The 21,351-nt window shown below is 43.2% G+C and overlaps 1 protein-coding gene across 1 annotated transcript in view; it reads right to left on the reverse strand.

Moving 5' to 3' along the window:
* The window catches only part of LOC309415061 (ras GTPase-activating protein 1-like), a gene marked incomplete at both ends in the record, with an annotated part of 144,954 nt that overhangs the window by 31,337 nt on the left and 92,266 nt on the right, over positions 1 to 21,351 (reverse strand). Inside the window, 7 exons of the mRNA XM_082012453.1 lie at positions 10,998 to 11,113; positions 11,856 to 11,998; positions 12,177 to 12,336; positions 12,491 to 12,663; positions 16,162 to 16,238; positions 16,534 to 16,691; positions 19,139 to 19,216. Of these exons, the coding sequence (XP_081868579.1) occupies positions 10,998 to 11,113; positions 11,856 to 11,998; positions 12,177 to 12,336; positions 12,491 to 12,663; positions 16,162 to 16,238; positions 16,534 to 16,691; positions 19,139 to 19,216 (905 nt within the window). The remainder of the gene's footprint in view (positions 1 to 10,997; positions 11,114 to 11,855; positions 11,999 to 12,176; positions 12,337 to 12,490; positions 12,664 to 16,161; positions 16,239 to 16,533; positions 16,692 to 19,138; positions 19,217 to 21,351) is intronic.

Genomic DNA, 21,351 nt, shown 5'->3' on the forward strand with positions numbered 1-21,351 from the left:
CGGACATGCTAGAACTTCAATATGAACTGGAGTCAAAGGCAGCCAAGTGGTATGCCACAAATGATATTGCTAACGTGTTTTTCTCAGAGTGCAGGCCACAGTTGGCGTTCGCTTGGAAGGGTGTCCAGTACACCTGGAACCAACTGCCCCAGGGGTGGAAACAGCCCTACCATTTACCATGGATTGATCCAGACTGCACTGGAACAGGGTGAAGCTCCAGAACACCTGCAACACATTGATGACATCATTGTCTGGGGCAACACAGCAGAAGTTTTTGAGAAAGGGAAGGAAATAACTGAAATCCTTTTGACAACTGGTTTTGCCATCAAACGAGGTAAAGTCAAGGGACCTGCACAGGAGATCCAGTTTTTAGGAATAAAATGGCAAGATGGACGTTGTCAGATCCCAATGGACATGATTCATAAAATAACAGCTATGTCCCCACCACCTAACAAAAAGGCAACACAGACTTTCTTGGGTGTTTTGGAGAATGCATGTTCCAGATTACAGTCTGATTGTAAGCCCTCTCTATCAAGTGACTAGAGACAAATGATTTCAAATGGAGCCCAGAGCAACAACAAGCTCTTGAACAAATTAAACAGGAGATAGTTCATGCCATAGCCATCAGGCCAGTCCGGGCAGGACAAGATGTTAAAAATGTGCTCTACACGGCAGCCGGGGAAAATGGCCCTACCTGGAGTCTCTGGCAAAAGGCACCAGGAGAGACCTGAGTCCAACCCCCATAGGGTTTTGGAGTCAGGGATACAGAGGATTCAAGGCCTGCTATAGTCCAACTGAAAAGGAGATAGTGGCAGCATATGAAGGAGTTTGAGCTGCCTCAGAAGTGATTGGTACTGGAACACAGCTCCTCCTGGCATCCTGACTGCCGGTGCTGGGCTGGATGTTCAAAGGGAGGGTCCCCTCTACACATCATGCGACTGATGCTACGTGGAGTAAGTGGGTTGCGCTTATCACACAGCGGGCTCGAATAGGAAACCCCAGTCGCCCAGGAATCTTGGAAGTGATCATGGACTGGCCAGAAGGCAAAGATTTCGGAATATCGCCAGAGGAGGAGACGATGCGTACTGAAGAAGCACGACTGTAAAATAAACTGCCTGAAAATGAGAAGCAATTTGCCCTGTTCACTGATGGGTCCTGTTGCATTGTGGGAAAGCTTTGGAGGTGGAAGTCTGCTGTATAGAGTCCTATACAACAAGTTGTAGAAATTGCTGAAGGTGAATCGAGTCAGTTTGCAGAGGTGAAAACCATCCAGCTGGCTTTAGCTATTGTTGACTGAGAGAAGTCACCAGTGCTCTATCTCTATACTGACACATGGATGGTAAAAAATGCCCTGTGGGGGTGGTTACAGCAGTGGAAGCAGACGAACTAGCAGCACAGAGGCAAGCCCATCTGGGCTGCCAAATTATGGCAAGATATTGCTGCCTGACTAGAGAACCTGATTGTAAAAGTACGTCACGTAGATGCCCATTTATCCAAGAGTCAGGCCACTGAAGAACATCAGAACAACCATCAGGTGGATCAGGCTGCTAAGATTGAAGTGGCTCAGGTGGATCTGGACTGGCAACATAAGGGTGAACTATTTATAGCTCAGTGGGCCCCATGACACCCGAGGCCATCAGGGAAGAGACGCAACATACCGATGGGCTTGTGATCAAGGGGTGGACTTGACCATGGACACTATTGCACTGGTTATCCATAAATGTGAAACATGTGCTGCAATCAAGTAACCCAAGGGGTTGAAGCCTCTCTGGTATGAAGGACGATGGCTGAAATATAAATATGGGGAGGCCTGGCAGATTGACTATATCACACTCCCACAAACCTGCCAAGGCAAGCGCCATGTGCTTACAGTGGTGGAAGCAACCACCAGATGGCTGGAAACATCCCGTGCCCATGCTACCACCCCGAACACTATCCTGGGCCTTGAAAAGCTAGTTTTCTCATCCCAAATCCAAAGCATATCCTCACGCTAGCTTCTGTGAAGAAAACCAGCTCTATCCCGGCTGAAACCAGGACATAGTGACATGACACTCCCGAAAGAATTGAGTCGGGCAATGGGACTCATTTCCGAAACAACCTCATAGACTCCTGGGCCAAAGAACACGGCACTGAGTGGGTATATCACATCCCCTATCATGCACCAGCTTCCGGAAAAATTGAACAGTACAACAGACTGTTAAAGACTACACTGAGAGCAATGGGTGACGGGACATTCAAACATTGGGATAAACATGTAGCAAAAGCCACCTGGTTAGTCAGCACTAGGGGATCTACCAATAGAGCCAGCCCTGCCCAATCAAAACTCTTACATACTACAGAAGGGGATAAAGTCCCTGTGGTGCATGTAAAAAATATAACGAGGAAGACAGTCCAGGTTACTCCTGCCTCGGGTAAAGGCAAACCCATTCATGGGATTGCTTTTGCTCAAGGACCTGGGTGCACTTGGTGGGTGATGCGGGAGGATGGGGAAGTCCAATGTGTACCTCAAGGAGATATGATTTTCAGTGAGAATAGCCAATGATTTGAATCGTATTATGTTAACTGCTATATAATACTCTGTGTCACCACTACTATTGTTGCTATATGCCATATTAACAGTATTACAGTAAAAATCGCCCAGATTAATGAAGAATGAATTTTGATGAAACCAAGCAAAGTGCAGCAATGATAGAACCGGACAAGCATAGTGGTGATGGAACTAGAATTGGCTTCAGCATGCAACAGTCTAACACCACACACCATCTCTCCTGCCATGAAGGACTACTGTGACAGATGGAGCCCAAAGTCATGGACTAAATGAACTCAACAGACATTTTAGAGGGATGGTCCATAGACTAAGGGAATGATATCTGTGTGTATATATCAAAAGACAGGAAAGGTGGTGGTAATTAATTGGGATCGTGCTGGTTTTGGCTGAGATGGAGTTAATTTTCTTCATAGTAGCCAGTATGGGGCTATGTTTTGGATTTGTGCTGAAAGCAGTGTTGATAATATAGAGATGTTTTCATTACTGCTGAGCGGTGCTTACACAGAGTCAAGGCCTTTCCTGCTCCTCGCACCACCCCACCAGCGAGTAGGGTGGGTGTGCACAAGAAGTTGGGAGGAGACACAGCAGGGACAGCTGACCCCAGCTGACCAAAGGGATATTACATACCATATGACATCATGCTCAGCATATAAAGCTGTGGGAAGAAGAAGGAAGGGGGGGACCTTCGGAGTTATGGTATTTTGTCTTCCTAAGTAACGTTTATGCGTGACGGAGCCCTGCTTTCCTGGAGATGGCTGAACACCTGCCTGCCGATGGGAAGTAGTGAATGTATTCCTTGCTTTGCTTTGCTTGCATGCGTGGCTTTTGCTTTACTTACTAAACTGTCTGTATCTCAACCCACGAGTTTTTTCACTTCTACTCTTCCAATTCTCTCCCCATTTGCACCAGGGGGGAGTGAGCAAGCAGCTGTGTGGTGCTTAGCTGCAGAATGGGGTTAAACCATGACAGGAATCTATTGGAAAGTGTGGGATCTGGGCATGATGTAGATGGTATAGAAGTCCTTAAAGTACCCTCTCCTGAAATAGTCTGTGCCAAGGATACATGGAACCTCCAGGCCAGTCACAGTAGGATGTTTCTGCCACTTGTCTGCTGTTGAGGCTCACCTCAGCCTCAAACAGAGACAACTTTTGGGATCCCCTTGTCACTCCAGAAATCCAGATAGGTTCCACCCACTTGGACCCTAATGGCATTAGGGTACACTGTGCACCCATGTCCACCAAAGCCTTATAATTCCATGGGCCTGATGTGCCAGGCCATCAAATCCACACAGTCCAAGAACCTGGTTGTCCCTTTCCTCTGCCTGGCCAGAGGAACAACCCCTCTCTTCTTGGTTGGAGCATTCATTACCCAATTCCTGTAACTGCAAACCAGAAGTCCCTTCATTAGGATCAGAAAGAGGATCAGCCCTTCTGCTCTGTCTGGGGAATTGCTCAACAGCAATCAGAGCAGTAATCTTCTCTGGATGGAGCTTTTTTGGCTGCTGTTTTTCCTTGCAATTCACGTATGTTGTCTTCTAGGTTTGAGGCAGGTGCAACGCCTCACTTCCTCATGTCTTCCCTGTGGTTACAAAGCTAGAACCACAGGGTGGCACATAGCGTGCGCCCACAGTTCCCTTTCCCTTGAGCAGAGAAAGGCTGATTTCATACGGCACTCTTGATAGCTGAAACACCAGACTGTAGGGATAAGGATAAAGAGATATTCTCTTCAAGTTGCTGTAACTGTTGGGACAGTTTCTCCACTGCCCTGTAGGGTCAGGGAAGAAGAGAGATTCTCTTCAGAGCACCAGAGCTGGCAGGCCAGTTTTTCCACGGTTGGTGCCTCAATGTCTGTCCAGTCCATTATCACCAGAGTGCTGGCATACAACATCGGTGCGTTCCATACAAACTTTCACCACATGGACCACAAATACTGGATTTCATCCAGATCTTTGAAGGCCTGGTTATTGTCCAGGTTCCTGTAGGTCACCTCCACCACTACTAATTCCCTCAGATACTGAATACCTTCCTCAGTCATGGTCCACTTGCCTTGGTAGTTTACAAGACCTTCCTTGAGGGGATACCTTGCCTTCACGCTTGACAGGAGCCACCTCCAGAGGCTGTGGATTGTTGCTCCTCTTTCAGTCCCTCTGTCAATTCCATGGTCCCTTGCTAGGGATCCCAGCTGCTGGTCTTCCCTGCCTTTTAATTCCTGACTGTTGGCCCCCATATCCTAGCATTGGAGCAACCAGGTGATAATTTGCTCATCTGGTTGGTGGCCATAATCTTTCCACATATCTCACAGCTCGCTTCAAGGATAGGGACAGGGTGATTTCTGACTCCAGTTTCTTCCCTCTCCTGTTCTTGTGACTGCTCTGCTGCAGAACAGGCTGCCTCTTCTGATTCTTCCTCCTGCTCTCTCCTCAGGAGGAGTTTCTTCCTCCCTTACTAAACGAGTAGACCTCTGCTTCCATTGTTTCTTGACTATAGGAACGACTGTTTTAGTTGAGGGTTGGGTCTCTGGCTTACAAATAGACAGTGTAGCTATGTCCTCAGATCCAGAGATCCTCTTGAGCCTGTCAAGTGCTGAACACAGGTTCAGTAGGGGTAGAGCAGGCCCCAGCACAGTGCTAGAAGTTGTGTCTCTGATATAGACAAAGCATCATTTCTTCAAGTGTTCTATCACTTCAATAGCATTCCATGCCTGTTCAGGTTTCAAGTCACACACACCACTGCAGGGGGGGGAAATGCTCTAGGTACCTGCCCAAGTTCTCCAAGACACCTTGCCACTCATGAACCATGTGCCTCAGGGCACACCCCTGTGTGGCATTCCAAATTAGTTGGTTACCCTTTTGAAAAGCCAGAATTAGATTCATGACACATACCAATATAAGCATTCTGGTTACACAAGGATATTCCAGAAACTGAAGAGCCATTGCAACAAGGCAGGAAACACCTAGCCCTGAGGAGAAGAAAGAGGAGGTGCCGTTCTTCATTTCCCTCACAAAATAGCTCCCAGAGAAGAAGAGGAAAAAGGTGTAATTGATAATTGTCTCTGAGAGTTGGTTCTCAGAGTACTGGGACAACAGCAACGCATGGCACAAACACCAGATTAGGCTCAAGGCCAGTGCTTTTACCATAGCTCTCCCAGGCAAAACAGAACAAAGTGATAAACAGCACAGCAAACTGCAAAAGCCGAAAGCAGCCATTAACAAGCTCTAGAGTTTGAGGTAGAGCAAGAGATGAAGCATGCCATGGAGTAGATGATGGAACAAATAAACCAGTATCAAGAATAAACAAGTCAAAATTGTGACCAGCAAGAGCAAGTAACAACTTGCCAAGTAATAACTAAACAGCTTTAACAACTATAAATAGCACATTCAGATCAAATCTGTCATTATCTAGAACCTCTCAAGCCCTACACTGGGCACCAGAAAGGATTGTGGTGGGTTGACCCCGACCAGCAGCTAAGCCCCCACTCAGTCCCTTGCTCACTCCCCCTCAGCAGGATAGGGGAGAGAAATGGAAAAGCAAAAGCAAGAAAAACTCATGGGCCGACACAAAGACAGTTTAATAGGTGAAATGAAGTTGTGCATGCAAGCAAAGCAAGACAAGGAATTCATTCACCACTTCCCATCGGCAGGCAGATGTCCAGCCACTTCCGGAAAAGCAGGGCCTCATCACACATAACAGTTACTTGAGAAGACAAATGCCATAACCCTGAACACACCCCTTCCTCCTCCTTTCCCCAGCTTTTATTACTGAGCATGATGTCATATGGTATGGAGTATCCCTTTGGTCAGTTGGGGTCAGCTGTCCTGGTTGCATGCCCTCCCAACTTCTTGCGCACACCCAGCGTGCTCATCTTGGGGGGGGGGGGAGCAGGCAGCAGATGAGTGTGTGAAATATGTTCATCTGATTCGTGTGATGAAGTGTAACCTGTACTTTTATGAATTTCTCCTGCACCATAAAAAGGGGTATTTTACAGGAGAAACTTAAACTACTTTGCTGGTATATCAGCTCAAACCAGTTTGACCACTGATCGCATAGTATTGTGTAAAGAGAAACTTGTAAAGTGCATGCATAAAGTTTGGGGTCATCCTGGGGGCACGCTGAGGAAGATTCGAGAAGACTCTAGAAGGAGAAGAGGGCATGCGCTGAAGAAGACACGCCTATTCATGAATATGTATTAGCAGACAGGATATAAACCAGGAACAGGAACTGTACCGCGTGCATCTTGGTGGAGCGGAGACTCCTGGCGCACCCAGCGCTGTTTGCTTGCCTCTATTCGCTTAATAAATTGTAAATTTGAATTGGAATCCTGTTTGGGACTAAATCATTTATAACAATTGGGGGCTCGTCCGGGATGGTCTTGGTTCCTGAATTCTGACTTGATCTAGGAGGGGCGCCCCACCTTTTGGTGGCTCCTGATTGGGTCGGGTCTAACGCCATCCTGAACCTGAATAGGGGCAAGCAAAGAATTTGATTTTTTTATGAGCTCCCTTGCCGGCTGCAGCAGTTTATTTTGCCCGTAATTCTGCGCGCGAAGATCCGAACGAAGACGACGGAGTCGTAAGTATTTAAGGTGTATACCGTTCGGTTGGGTGGGATTCGGTTGCCTGTGTGTGTAAGAGTGTGACTGAGATGGAACCTAGTTCCGAAGCGATTGTGGAGGTCTTCTAAGCGCGGTTCCAATCTCCCGCGAGGGACTTGGCCGGTGAAGGACCGAAGCGATTCCTAGAGGATTCGTGGGTGGGTGATAGGTCCTAAACCCCCCTGTAAGACACTCTTACTGGTAACCAAGGGCTGTAGGAATTGCCACAGTAAAAATTCCTAGATGGGTCAGACGAAATCGAGAACCCAGGACCAGAAGAAAGGGAGCTGTCCTGGTTTCAGCCAGGATAGAGCTGGTTTTCTTCACAGAAGCTAGTGTGAGACTGTGTTTTGGATTTGGGATGAGGAACTGTTGATAATGTGCTGATGTTTTGGGTTGTTGCTGAGCCGTCAAGGACAGTCCAGCTTCTTGTGCTGGCCGGCCAGCAAGCAGGCTGGGGGTGCACGGGGAGCTGGGAGGGGACACAGCCGGGACAGCTGACCCAGGCTGGCCAAAGAGATATTCCCTACCATCCGACGTCATGCCCAGTACATAAACTGGAGTTGGCCGGGGGGCGGAAATCGCTGCTCGGGGACGGGCTGTCGATCACTGGGTGGTGAGCAATTTCTGTATTGGGCCTCACTTGTTCTTGTACATTCCTTTGTTGGTATTATCAACAAAAGGTGTTGATAAAGGAGTCCAGGTGTATAACGAATGGCCTCCTGAGAGAATCATTGCCTATTATGATCCAGCTTAATAGAATAATTAGGTTACGAGCTGTGGTAGAAATAGTTGTAAATAAAACCGGAGATGCACTCGGATTAATTGCAAAACAAAATACCAATTCGGCAAGTGTTGACTCGATTGGAAATGAAAACACGAATCAATACTATAAAGAAGATGATGGGGGATTGTGAAATATGTTTATCTGATTCGTGTGATGAAGTGTAATCTTCTGTACTTTCATGGATTTCTCCTGCACCATAAAAAGGGGTATTTTACAGGAGAAACATAAACTACTTTGCTGGTATATCAGCTCAAACCAGTTTGACCACTGACCGCATAGTATTGTGTAAAGAGAAACTTGTAAAGTGCATGCATAAAGTTTGGGGTCATCCTGGGGGCACGCTGAGGAAGATTGGAGAAGACTCTAGAAGGAGAAGAGGGCATGTGCCGAAGAAGACACGCCTGTTCATTAATATGTATTAGCAGACAGGATATAGGCCAAGAACAGGAACTGTACGGTGTGCATCTTGGTGGAGCGGAGACTCCTGGCGCACCCAGCGCTGTTTGCTTGCCTCTATTTGCTTAATAAATTGTAAACTTAAATTGGAATCCTGTTTGGGACTAAATCATTTATCACAAGTGACAAAAAAAGGAAACTTCCACACTCTGCAAATAATGCTCAGCAGTAACCAAAACAGCAGTGTGTTGTCAATGGTGTTTTAGTCACAAATCAAAACCACAGAACCATACCAGCTACTATGAAGAAAATTAAGTCCGACCCAGTACACAATGCAAAATTCAGCATTTTGTTTACATTAAAACCTAATGATAAAAAAGTGAAAGAAAACTGTTAGTGCTATGCAAATTTATTCAATAGTTTCAGTCTAAACAAGTTATTTTAGCTTTTTTAAAAAGAAAGGAAAATAACCTGTGCATTTCTCTGACAGACAGAAGTAATCAGAGCAGGGTGTCATTCTACTACCACCCATTTGTACCTTTAATACTGTTAATAATTTCATCTCTTTTTCACAGTAGGACGACTGGAAAGAACTGGTAACCAACTGTTGTGGTTTAGCCCCAGCCGGCAAATAAGCATCACACAACCGCTTTCTCACTCCCCCATGGTGGGACGGGGGAGAGAATGGGAAGAGTAAAAGTGAAGAAAGTCATGGTTTGAGATAAAGACAGTTTAATAGGTAAAGCAAAAGCCACGCATGCAAGCAAAGCAAAACAAGGAATTCATTCACTACTCCCCCTGGGCAGGCAGGTGTGCAGCCATCTCCAGGGAAGCAGGGCTCCATCACATGTAACGGTTTCTTGGGAAGACAGATGCCATAACTCCGAACGTCCCTCCACCCTTTCCTTCTTCTTCGTCCCAGTTTTATATACTGAGCATGATGTCATATGGTATGGAATATCTCTTTAGTCAGCCCAGGTCAGCTGTCCTGGCTGTGTCCCCTCCCAGCTTCTTGTGCACCCCCAGCCTTCTTGCTAGCAGGCCAGCATGAGAAGCTGGACTGTCCTTGACTACTTAGCAACAACTCAAAACATCAGCACGTTATCAACATTTTCTCATCCCAAATCCAAAACATAGCCTCACAATAGCTTCTATGAAGAAAATTAACTCTTATCCTGGCTGAAAGCAGGACACCAACTTAAAAATATACAACTGTCTGCTAACTAAGACTGTCCTCTACCTCTTTGTGGAGATAATATACTGATATTTTAATTTTTTTCTTCTTTCCCTGATGACCCCTTGGATCTAGTAGCTTCTCCCTCAAAGAAAAGCACATGTGCTAGCCAAAAGCTTTTGTGCTGTATTGGTTTGTGTGTCAAGGTTGGGGAGGGGCTACAGGGGTGGCTTCTGTGAGAAGCTGCTAGAAGCTTTCCCTATGTCCAGTAGAGCCAAGGCCAGCCAGCTCCAAGACAGACCTGCTGCTAGCCAAGGCTGAGCCAATCAGCGACGGTAGTAGTGCCTCTGTGATAACATATTTAAGAAGTGGGAAAAAAAAAACAGCACAACAGCAGCCAGAAGAGAGAAGTGAGAATATGCAAGAGAAACAACTCTGCAGACACCAAGGTCAGTGAAGGAGGGGGAGAGGTGCTCCAGGTGCCAGAGCAGAGATTCCCCTGCAGTCCCTGGTGAAGACCATGGTGAGGCAGGCTGTCCCCCTGCAGCCCATGGAGGTCCACGGTAGAGCAGATGTCCACCTGCAGCCTGTGGAGGGCCCCACACCGGAGCAGGTGGATGCGCTCAAAGGAGGCTGTGACCCCGTGGGAAGCCCACACTGGAGCAGGCTCCTGGCAGGACCTGTGGACCCGTGGCGAGAGGAGCCCATGTTGGAGCATGTTTGCTGGCAGGACTTGTGACCCTGTGGGGGACTCACGCTGGAGCAATCAGTTCCTGAAGGACTGCACCCCATGGAAAGGACCCATGCAGGAGCAGTTCGTGGAGGACTGTCTCCCATGGGAGGGACCCCACGCTGGAGCAGGGCAGAGTGTGAGGAGTCCTCCCCTTGAGGAGGAAGGGGCAGCAGAGACAACGTGCGATGAGCTGACCACAACCCCCGTTCCCAATCCCCCTGTGCTGCTCAGGGGGGAGGTAAAGAAAATCAGGAGTGAAGTTGAGCCTGGGAAGAAGGGAGGGGTGGGGAGAAGGGGTTTTAAGATTTGGGTTTATTTCTCATTATCCTACTCTGATTTTGATTGGCAATAAATTAAATTGATTTCCCCCAGTTGAGTCTGTTTTGCTCATGATGGTAATTGGTGAGTGATCTCTCCCTGTCCTTATCTTGACCCACAAGCTTTTCGTTATATTTTCTCTCCCAAGAGTGGCTTAGTGGGCACCTGGCATCCAGCCAAGGCCAACCCACCACATCTGCAGAAAGCACAATTCATTCAAGTGTTGGTTTTTTTTCTCTGTACATATAACTCCATCCCAGCTGAAACCAGGCTGTTGTTTTTTCTTCCCAATAGCTGGTATAGTGCTGTGCTTTGGAGTTGGTATGAGAATCTTAGTCTTAGGGCTGATTAATATAAGATAAACCAATAAGAACACCATTTTGTAGTGCAATGTAAATCACACAAACAGGAATTTTCAAGTACAAATTTGAACAGAAGAGTGCAAACTTACGGAGGCAGTATCTCTGCAGCCATGAATATTTTCTCCACCAATTCCGAAAGTATACAGAGTAGATGTGCCAAATTAGTGTTTACATCTTCATTTTTTTCTAATTTTGAGGGATTTAACTAAAACCAAAAGGGAGAAAGATTAAGTTTCTTTTCTTGAATAGAACTACATATATAATTTGACGGTATTACACACTGAATACTATTTCAAAATAAATTAAATATTCTACTGCTGTACAAATCTCAGACTTGTACAGAACTTACAAATCTGCTTCAAGGGCTAGCCAGGAAACTAATGTGAAAAAGCAATGTTTTTAAGTTCTAGTGCACTATGCTTTTAACAGTACAGACATTTAACACTATCCATAACTACCCATCTTTTTTTAACTACATATATTCTCATATCTTTTAATCCAGTCTTCTGAGGACACTGCCCCCCCCTTTCCATAATTAAGTTCAAGTGAAACAGATGTTAGGAGGGTCGTTTTTGAAATGAAGATAGGATCTAACACAAGCAGTTAATGTAAGGGAGTTTTAAAATGAAACTAAGTTCAGACATTGACTTCTAGTATATCTTGAGCTTAACACAAGTTATTTGGGGTAGGCCATTCAGTAACTGCTACAAAAGAACCTACAATTGCTAAAGAATACATAATTTAAAGAAAATTGAGTTTAAAAACTTATTTACAAGTGATGCTATGAACATTGTTCAAGCTAACATTTAGAAAAAACTCATAATCAGTTCAGTTCCGTTATCGAAATTATTTCTGAAGGATTAATAAATGTTTCCGAAGCAAACAACCAATAGGATCATCATTTCAACAAATCAAAAATTTAAAAAATACATAGTTCAAGATATCACCTCACAGGACTGCTTGCTCTCCATTATCTTTAATATACTCTCTTTCAGTGCATGGTGAACAAAACGTGTTGCTGTGGCTTTCATATATTGCTCCATAAGTGTACTTGCTAAAGTGGTGGCACGAAACAAAGTAGTAGCTTCATCTGAAAAAAATAAAGTGAAAAGTTGGGAAAAGAAGACAACAAAAAGCAGAGAGAGAAAAAAATATGCTGTGTTCACAGTTTGATATATGATGTAATTAAGGGAGGAGACAGAAACACAGACATGGGAGCCCTTCCCTCCCCAGAGTTTCAGTAAATGTTAGTATAATTAGTACAGTACCTTCCATGCTTATTTCCCTGTCATTTAGTGTTCGTAACAATAGTGACTCAAGCTTTTCATGAAGAAAAATCTTCAATAAAATGCCAGCCAACAGTGTTCTGTCCTGTCCACAAACATGTGATAAGGCATAGACTACATGCATCTCTTTCTGGAGTATGAGCTGAAAGAAAACCAGAATAATGTTCAGAAACTTGTCCTAGCATAACAGTCACTACAAATACTACTTAGCAATGCTTATTAGTATTATTGAAATCGCTCTCAAACAACAGAGAAAGTTAATTTTGACAGAAAAACTGAGGAAACAAACTTAATACCTCTTTAAACTCACTGTACTCCTCTTCTGGCATGATCTTCTCCATAGAATATCGTGCTCGAACACGCAAAGACCCTGGCTCAATACCCTTCAGTGGTATATGGGAACTGAGTTGAAACCACTCATCTGTTGCATGTCCTTTCTGTAATCGGCTTAATTGGCAACGCATAAACACTTAAGGAAAAAAGCATCATTAAGTAGGTTATCTCCAGCAAAACAGTGCTAGTATTGAATTTAAAAAGTTTGTTTTCAGCACGTCATCTTGTTTCAGCAAGAGTATTAATAAAAACGATCAAAATTTGTGCCATCAAATATATTGACAGATTATCTCTTAGATGGTTTAACAGACTCTTGAAAACTGAAGCTGAAATATAAAGCATGCTGTAAATAATGTATACGCACAGATATTAACAAAGTTTTCTTTTTAACACCCAATAGGGGAAAAAGCACCCCTCTCCCCCAGCTACCTAGGAAACCTAGGCAGCAATCAGAAAATTAAAACAGGTAAAGTGATTAGAATTCATTGTCCTCTTTTGAAGCCTTAGGCTCATACCTCCATCAGGTCTGCTCTTGAACCACTTTCTTACTATGTTTAGTATTTATTATTAGCATTACTACATCTTTCCCAAATGTTGCCAAATGTATTTCTTTAATACTTAGGAACCCCCAGGTTAAGGCTGTAACAGTTTATGCAAACCATATGAAAAAGTATTCACAGACAGCTTACTGGCCAAATAATGACAGAAGTCAACAAAGAATGACAAAATCATTAATTCACTTTTTTGTCATGTTGGTACCTTAAAATTACTACGCAATGACATGCACCGGCCTATTCAACCAACGTTGCTTCCTTCTTGTTTTGCTTGCGCATATAAGGCATATATCTCATTGACAGGAACAGTAAGATACAGGATTCAGAATTCTCGATTTATTTTTTCCCATGGTTATATAGTAGCACTTCCTAGCGATAATATAAATACTATAATCTTGCTTTGATCTTAAAAGATTGAAAGAGAAATGTCAATATATGGACTGCAGAATGCTTGTTATCATAATTTATATTCAAACACTTTAAAGGAACACTTTCTGCTACTTAGCAACATATATTGAACTATTAGGCTATGTTCAATAAGAGACTGACATTAGTTGAGAATTTAAGGATGTTTACACTTTGCAGTCCAGCACATTATGATAGAATAACAAATATACAGAAAGAAAACAATAGTTGATCCCTTCTCTGTAAGTACAGTTAAGAACTACATACAACAACCTTGATCCAAGAATATTTTACATGACGAACAGTAGCACAAAAAAAAGGAAGACTTAATGGTTTATTTGTGAATAAAGCTTAGGGTTTAATATTTAGTAACAACTTCATATTTTCATGATTAATAATTATAACCTGAAATCAAACTTAAAAGTGGTTCAAACTTATGTTTTCTTCAGAATGGAAATGAACTTAAGTTTACAGTGAAGCCTTTGTTGAACCCAACCAGAACCAACCAAAAGCATCCACTCCCTCAAAAAAACCCCTAAAAATATTTACAGTTACTGATTCAGAATAAAAGCCTATCTAAATGTTGACAAAGAAGAAATTGCTCAATACATGGACATACTAAATCCTGGCTTTCCCACCCACAGCTCACTGACATTTTCGCACAATTCATTTACAAGGCAGCGAGGAGCTGTTAAGGACTGGAACCTCTTAGACTTTGTTCTTCAAAGAAGGGGCTGTCAACCTCTTATTTTTGGTCCCTAGTGTTGGTAGACAGTATGCGGTTACTACCGTTAAAAAGTGCCTGACAGGCTCCATAGTTTCTCCCTCTTGCCCAAAGTCCACCCATGTCTATGTGAGAGTGTTTACTACGCACTTTGCACTTAATGTGTTTAGCGCATATTTCCTGGAGAGCATGGGAGGGAAGGAGCCAAGTCTATTACCTGCCATAGTAGGCTTATTTCCCAGTGCCACAGAAGTGATAAATGTGTAGCACAGTGACATTTTTTTCCTACAGCTACATATTCTCAAATACCAACTTCACAAACAAGCTGTGGCACTAATGGAAATACAAACTGCCTGAAAGGAGAGACAGAAGCAATGCATGCTCGCAGCCCAGAAGGCCAACTGTATCCTGGGCTGCATCGAAAGAAGTGTGGCCAGCAGGTTGAGGGAAGTGATTCTGCCCCTCTACTCTTCTCTTACGAGACCCCACCTGGTGTACCGTGTTCAGCTCTGGGGTCCCCAGCATAAGACAGACATGGACCTGCTCAGGCAGGTCCAGAGGAGGCTGTGAAGATGATCGGAACACTGGAGCACCTCCCCTATGAGGACAGGCTGAGAGAGTTGAGATTGTTTAGCCTGGAGAAGAAAAGGCTCCGGGAAGACCTTATATCAGCCTTCCAGTAATTAAAGGGGGCCTACAGGAAAGATGGGGAGGGACTCTATCAGGGAGTGTAGTGATGGTTCTAAACTGAAAGAGGGTAGATTTAGATTAGATGTTAGGAAGAAATACTTTACTGTGAGGGTCGTGAGGCACTGGAACAGGTTGCCCAGAGAAGTTGTGGATGCCCCATCCTTGGAAGTGTTCAAGGCCAGGTTGGATGGGGCTTTGAGCAACCTGGTTTAGTGGAAGGTGTCCTTGCCCATGGTGGGGGGGGGGTTGGAACTAGATGATCTTTAAGGTCCCTTCCAACCCAAACCATTCTATGATTCTATGATTTTGCCCTAAGGACTTGACTGCATAAGGTGACTGCCTCTAGTATAAAAATGTTTTCTTTTTCAACATGAATTCATCTGAAATTAACCAACTATCCTGGTGTAAAAACAAACCAGAACCTCCAGAGAAAAGACAGAGGGCTGAAGTTACAAGACAAGTTTGGTGGGAAACAAAATACCTTGAAAGCCAAAAAAACACATTGTGTGTCTCAGAATGCAGGTGTAGGTTTTTTGGGGAGGGTTATTTGGTTTGTGTTTGTTTTTTTGGGGAAAGCCGATAAGTCTTACCATTTTGCTAGCAGTTTGCTGGAATAGAAAAATAGAAACAAAACAGCTGAAGCAGCTGTGTACATAACAGGAAGAAAGTAAATTCTTGGGAACACAGCTGAGAGAGAATGAGGGGGGAAGAACAGGATGACACAGGACTGAGGCAAATTTTGTTCTACAGACTGTCAAGTTGGATTTTTAGTTATTTATTTTTAAGTGAGGAAAGTACTACCTTTCCTCCCTCTTTCTCACTGGAAGCAACAAAAAAATCCTGAAAAGGACAAAAGAAATTCCACACAGTTGGACTTAAAACAGATTAAAGAAATTAACTTAGTGGAACGTAACATTTTATGGAGCAGATTAATTCTGACAGCTTCTCTTTCCTCCCCCCCCCCCCTTTTTTTTTGTAAACATGGTCAAAGTATAACATAATAGGTATACTGAAATCGAGCTAGAAAAGCCATTAAATACATAGGATTGGATTACTGTGCGTTTTACTACTAAAAAAACATGCAGGTTCTTATCGTAAAAACATTAATGTAGAGTCAGTAACAGACATCCAAAACATACCAATACAGCTGTATGCTAATCACAGAATATACTTAATTCTCTTGTGACAATATTTAACAAGAGCAATGAAAATTGTATCCAATGTTGCAACATATATGCATCTTTTACAGAAAAATACTTACATATATCTGGATCTTTACTTTTCTTTGTTTTGTTACTAAGACTTATCTCAAATCTATTAATATCAGATGAAAGATCACTAGGGGAAAAGACAGAAAGCCTCAATTAATACTGTACTTGGCCAACATTTAAACTTATTCTATAGTTATTTCAATCCTGAGTTCTCATGATCAGCCAAAGACTATTATATTAACAAAGATACTTAGATGCATACATAAAATTCTACCCATGCATTTGTGGATGAAAGGTGGCTGCTATATAAACATGCATATAGTATTTTTTAAAAGCGTATGCAAAACAGTACAGCGTAAAGAATCTTAAATGCATTGCAACTTTCAAGTGAAATTCAGTAATTCAATAAGATTAAGACTTACTCAAAGACAAATTCTTCAGACCATACAGGGTTCTGCCCTTCCCTGATATGCGTTTTTGCTACCTGGACACTGTTCAGGTAGATGTTACAATACGGATTAGTAAAATGTTTTACTGGGAGTGTATGAGCTTCTTCTACATGCAAGATAAGACTGCTGACCTAAAGAAAATACACAAAATTTTTAAAAAAGAAAGACTGGAATTCCCCCCCATGTGAAGGCTTTATGTTAAGGTACGAATATTAAATTCAAAATATAATTTCTTAATAGAAAGAGCAGGGAACAGGAATAATGGAACAAGATTTTAAGAGGCACCAGTGACAAGTTAAGAGCAACTCAACTTGAAAATAAACCTCCAGCATCATAGTTTTAACTCATCTTATTTTTTACTTTTAAAACCATCACTACAAGACATTAAGATTTGCAAGTACTAACTTGCATAGAAAATGCTACTGAAGTCAAAGACTTGTATCTTGAGTAAGAGCCATGGACAACTCTAAACACATATTTGGTGCTTTCCTAAGAGATTAGGCTCAATATGAGTCAGAAGCGTGCTCTGGCAGTCAAGAGGGCAAACCGCAGCCTGGGGTGCATCAAACACAGTACAACCAGCCAGTCAAAAGAGGTGATTATCCTGCTGTATTCAGTGTTGGTGTGGCCTCACCTTGAATACTGTGTGCAGTTCTGGGCCCCACAATTTAAGGAGGATGTTAAGGTACTCGAATGTATCCAGAGTAGGGCAACAAAGCTGGTGAAGGGGCTGGAGGGCATGTCCTATGAGGAGCAGCTAAGGACTCTGGGTTTGTCTAGCTTGGAGAAAAGGAGGCTGAGGGGCGACCTCATTGCTCTCTACAGCTTCCTGAGGAGGGGAAGTAGAGAAGGATGTGCTGATCTCTTCTCCCTGGTATCCAGTGACAGGATGCATGGGAATGGTTCAAAGATGCGTGAGGGGAAGTTCAGGTTTGATATTAGGGAACATTTCTTTACTGAGAGGGTGGTCAAACACTGGGACAGGCTTCCTAGAGAGGTGGTCAATGCCCCATGCCTGTCAGTGTTTGAGGCATTTGGACAATGACCTTAATACTATGCTTTAACTTTTGGTCAGGCAGTTGGACTAGATGATCACTGTAGGTCCCTTCCAACTGAAATAGTCTATTCTATTCTACTCTAAACAACAGTAGATTACATAAAATACTCTTGTTTAACACACTACTCTCTTTTCTCCCTGTTAAAAGGAAGATACTGTCTGTACTATAGATTCTCAAAACAACAACACTTGGAAACTCAATTTCCAGAAAATGAGAAGTGGACTCTCTGAAATCATTTACATTAAATACATTTTAAACAGTCTACTATTTTACAAATTTATGAATTGCATGCAATTCATAGCTCAATCAAATATCTACTGATATCAACTGAAGTCAATTTAGACAAATACAGGAAATATCATACTTGATCAGGTCAAAAATCCATTTAAATATAAATATTCAGTACCAGAGTTTTCAAAGGACAGTTCAAGAAACCCTGAAACTGATAAAATTTCGGTAAGACAGTCATGGAAGTATGATTTTTGATCTTTATACACTTTATATACTTTGATCATTCATGCTTCTTATACTTTTCACCTCTCTAAATAATCCAATACTTCCCACACTTATTTACTTGGAAATTCTTTTATTCATTCCAGCCTATAATGAAAATAATTTTCTCATTTCCTTTATGCATTTTGTTATAAGATGATCAAAACTAACTGTATCCTAAATGAGAATACCATAAATATTAAATAGCATCTATTTTCTATTCTATTCTATTCCTTCATGCAGCCTAACATTTTCTTTGCTTTTGGAAGTACAAAATTAGTTCAGATGACCACTCTGTAGGTGCTTCACTTCTGTGGCTTCCAATTACTTCTTCCAGTTTATATATCAATTTACCTAATTTAGTTTGGTTCTTCAGAAGTATTCAATCATCTTTAATATTGACCACAGAATAATTCTGCGTTTCCTAAAAAAAATTTTAGCCCTGTTTCCATAGACTGATAAAACAGCTACTTCCGACATTCGTAGCATTCAAAGATACCAGGGATTCTTGATTCCTGTTATTCTCTAACCATCGCCGATGTAGCCATTTATGACTATCTGTCCTTTACCTCTGAAAGAAATTCTAGCCACAACAGTACTCTCAAGAGACCAAAAGAAATTATGCCATAATCACAGTTCAGCATGTATTTGTCACTGAAAAAGAATAATATTAGATATACTAGTATTTTGGTTACATGTGACATAAGTCTGTCAAATCTGGTGAATTGTAAGAGTTAAGACAATACAAATGCTGAATTCTTGACACTTTTACTCAAATGTCGTCACAAATTTATACCTAGCAAAGCTTCTTCCAGTTGCCTAAAAACATTTTTTTCTTTGTGTATATAAATATTATAACAAAGTAGTAGTCATTCCAGTTGGTTTAACAAAGGCACTGCATAACTCTGAGAAAAAGAAATACATGCAGGATTTACTATTGTCGAAACAAAAATTCTGAGATGTATCATCATCGCTTTGCAACAAGGAGACAACCTATCCCCCTCCCCCCCGTATCTATACAGCTTCACCTGACGTAGACGTTTATTTGATGTCCCTGGACTGTTTTTTCTTAAACTGCAAAACAACTGCAGAACCTTCATCCAGTCCTAAGAGAGAAAGGGACAAAACAGTGTAATAAAAAGTCAGATTCAACTTCCTGCAGTAGAACAGACATGTCTAAAATTAAAAAAAAAAAACAAACACACTGAAGTATCTGAAGTTGTTTCTTTAGCTTACAAAGAACCAACTTGTATGCAATTCAAAGTATGAAAATTTGAACAGTAAAGCAAAATTCATCTTTCCCATAAAACTAAATAAACATTTGCAAATCTGAAAGTTTCTCTTTTAGAAAGATAAAGCATTACTAACAAATACAGAGTCTGACCTTTATCAATTTTCGAGGTCAGTCATACAGAATTAAATAAAAAAAGGTGTATAACAGTAAGCAAGACTTGGTTGCTTCTAAGAAAATAACAGTCAACAAGGTAAACAGTTCTGATCGTTCTCTCCTGTATTTTTATAGTGCAGTAGTATTGTACACCATATGCTTCAAACAAAAAAACCCAACAGCATTAACAGAAAAACACGGAAAAGTATAACCTACACCCCCATTACAGAATCACAGAATCATAAAGGTTGGAAAAGACCTTCAAGATCATCAAGTCCAACCATTAACCCAACACCACCATGCCCCCTAAACCGTGTCCTGAAGCGCCACGTCCACACATTTTTTGAACACTTCCAGTGATGGTGACTCCACCACCTCCCTGGGCAGCCTGTTCCAATGCTTTACCACTCTCTCGGTGAAGAAATTTTTCCTAATATCCAATCTAAACCTCCCCTGGCACAACTTGAGGCCATTTCCTCTCATCCTATCGCTAGTTACTTGGGAGAAGAGACCAACACCCACGTCGCCACAACCGCCTTTCAGGTAGTTGTAGAGAGCGATAAGGTCTCCCCTCAGCCTCCTCTTCTCCAGACTAAACAACCCCAGTTCTTATGCTCCTCATAAGACATGTGCTCCAGACCCCTCATCAGCTTCATTGCCCTTCTCTGGACACGCTCCAGCACCTCAGCATCCTTCTTGTAGTGAGGGGCCCAAAAGTGAACACAGTATTCAAGCTACGGCCTCACCAGTGCCGAGTACAGGGGCACAATCACTTCCCTACTCCTGCTGGCCACACTATTCTGATACAGGCCAGGATGCTGTTGGCCTTCTTGGCCACCTGGGCACACTGCTGGATCATGTTCAGCTGGCTGTCGACCAGCACCCCTAGGTCCTTTTCTGCCGGGCCACAAGCCTGTAGCATTGCATGGGGTTGTAGTGACCAAAGTGCAGGACCTGGCACTTGGCCTTGTTAAACCTCATACAGTTGACCTCTGCCCATCGATCCAGCCTGTCCAGATCCCTCTGCAGAGCCCTCCTACCCTCCAGCAGATCAACACTCCCACCCAACTTGGTGTCATCTGCAAACTTACTGAGGGAGCACTCGATACCCTCATCCAGATCATCTATAAAGATATTGAACAAGACTGGCCCCAAAACTGAGCCCTGGGGAACACCACTTGTGACTGGCCACCAACCGGATTTAACGCCATTCGCCACAACTCTCTGGGCTCGGCCATCCAGCCAGTTCCTCAACCAGCGAAGAGTAAACCTGTCTAAGCCACGAGCCGCCAGTTTCTCCAGGAGAATGCTGTGGGAGACGCTGTCCAAGGCTTTACTAAAGTCCAGGTAGACAACATCCACAGCCTTTCCCTCATCCACTAGGCGGGTCACCTGGTCATAGAAGGAGATCAGGTTGGTCAAACAGGACCTTTCATGAACCCATGCTGGCTGGGCCTGATCCCTTGGTTGTCCTGCAGATGCCCTGTGAGCCTCTTCAAGATAAACCGCTCCATAATCTTCCCCAGTACCGAGGTCAGGCTGACAGGCCTGTAGTTCCCAGGATCCTCCTTCCGGCCTTTCTTGTAGATGGCTGTCACATTGGCAAGCCTCCAGTCTTCTGGGACCTCCCCTGTTAACCAGGACTGCTGATAAATGATGGAGAGTGGCTTGGCAAGCTCCTCCGCCAGCGCTCTCAGTACTCTTGGATGGATCCCATCAGGCCCCATAGACTTGTGGGTGTCCAGGTGGCTTAACAGGTCCTTAACTGCTTCCTGCTGGATTATGAGGAGTTTATTGTGCTCTCCATCCCTGTCTTCCAGCTCAGGGGGCTGAATACCCTGCGGATACCTGGTC

Source organism: Phaethon aethereus (genome assembly GCF_964289735.1).
Source record: "Phaethon aethereus genome assembly, chromosome: W".
Lineage (NCBI taxonomy): Eukaryota > Metazoa > Chordata > Aves > Phaethontiformes > Phaethontidae > Phaethon > Phaethon aethereus.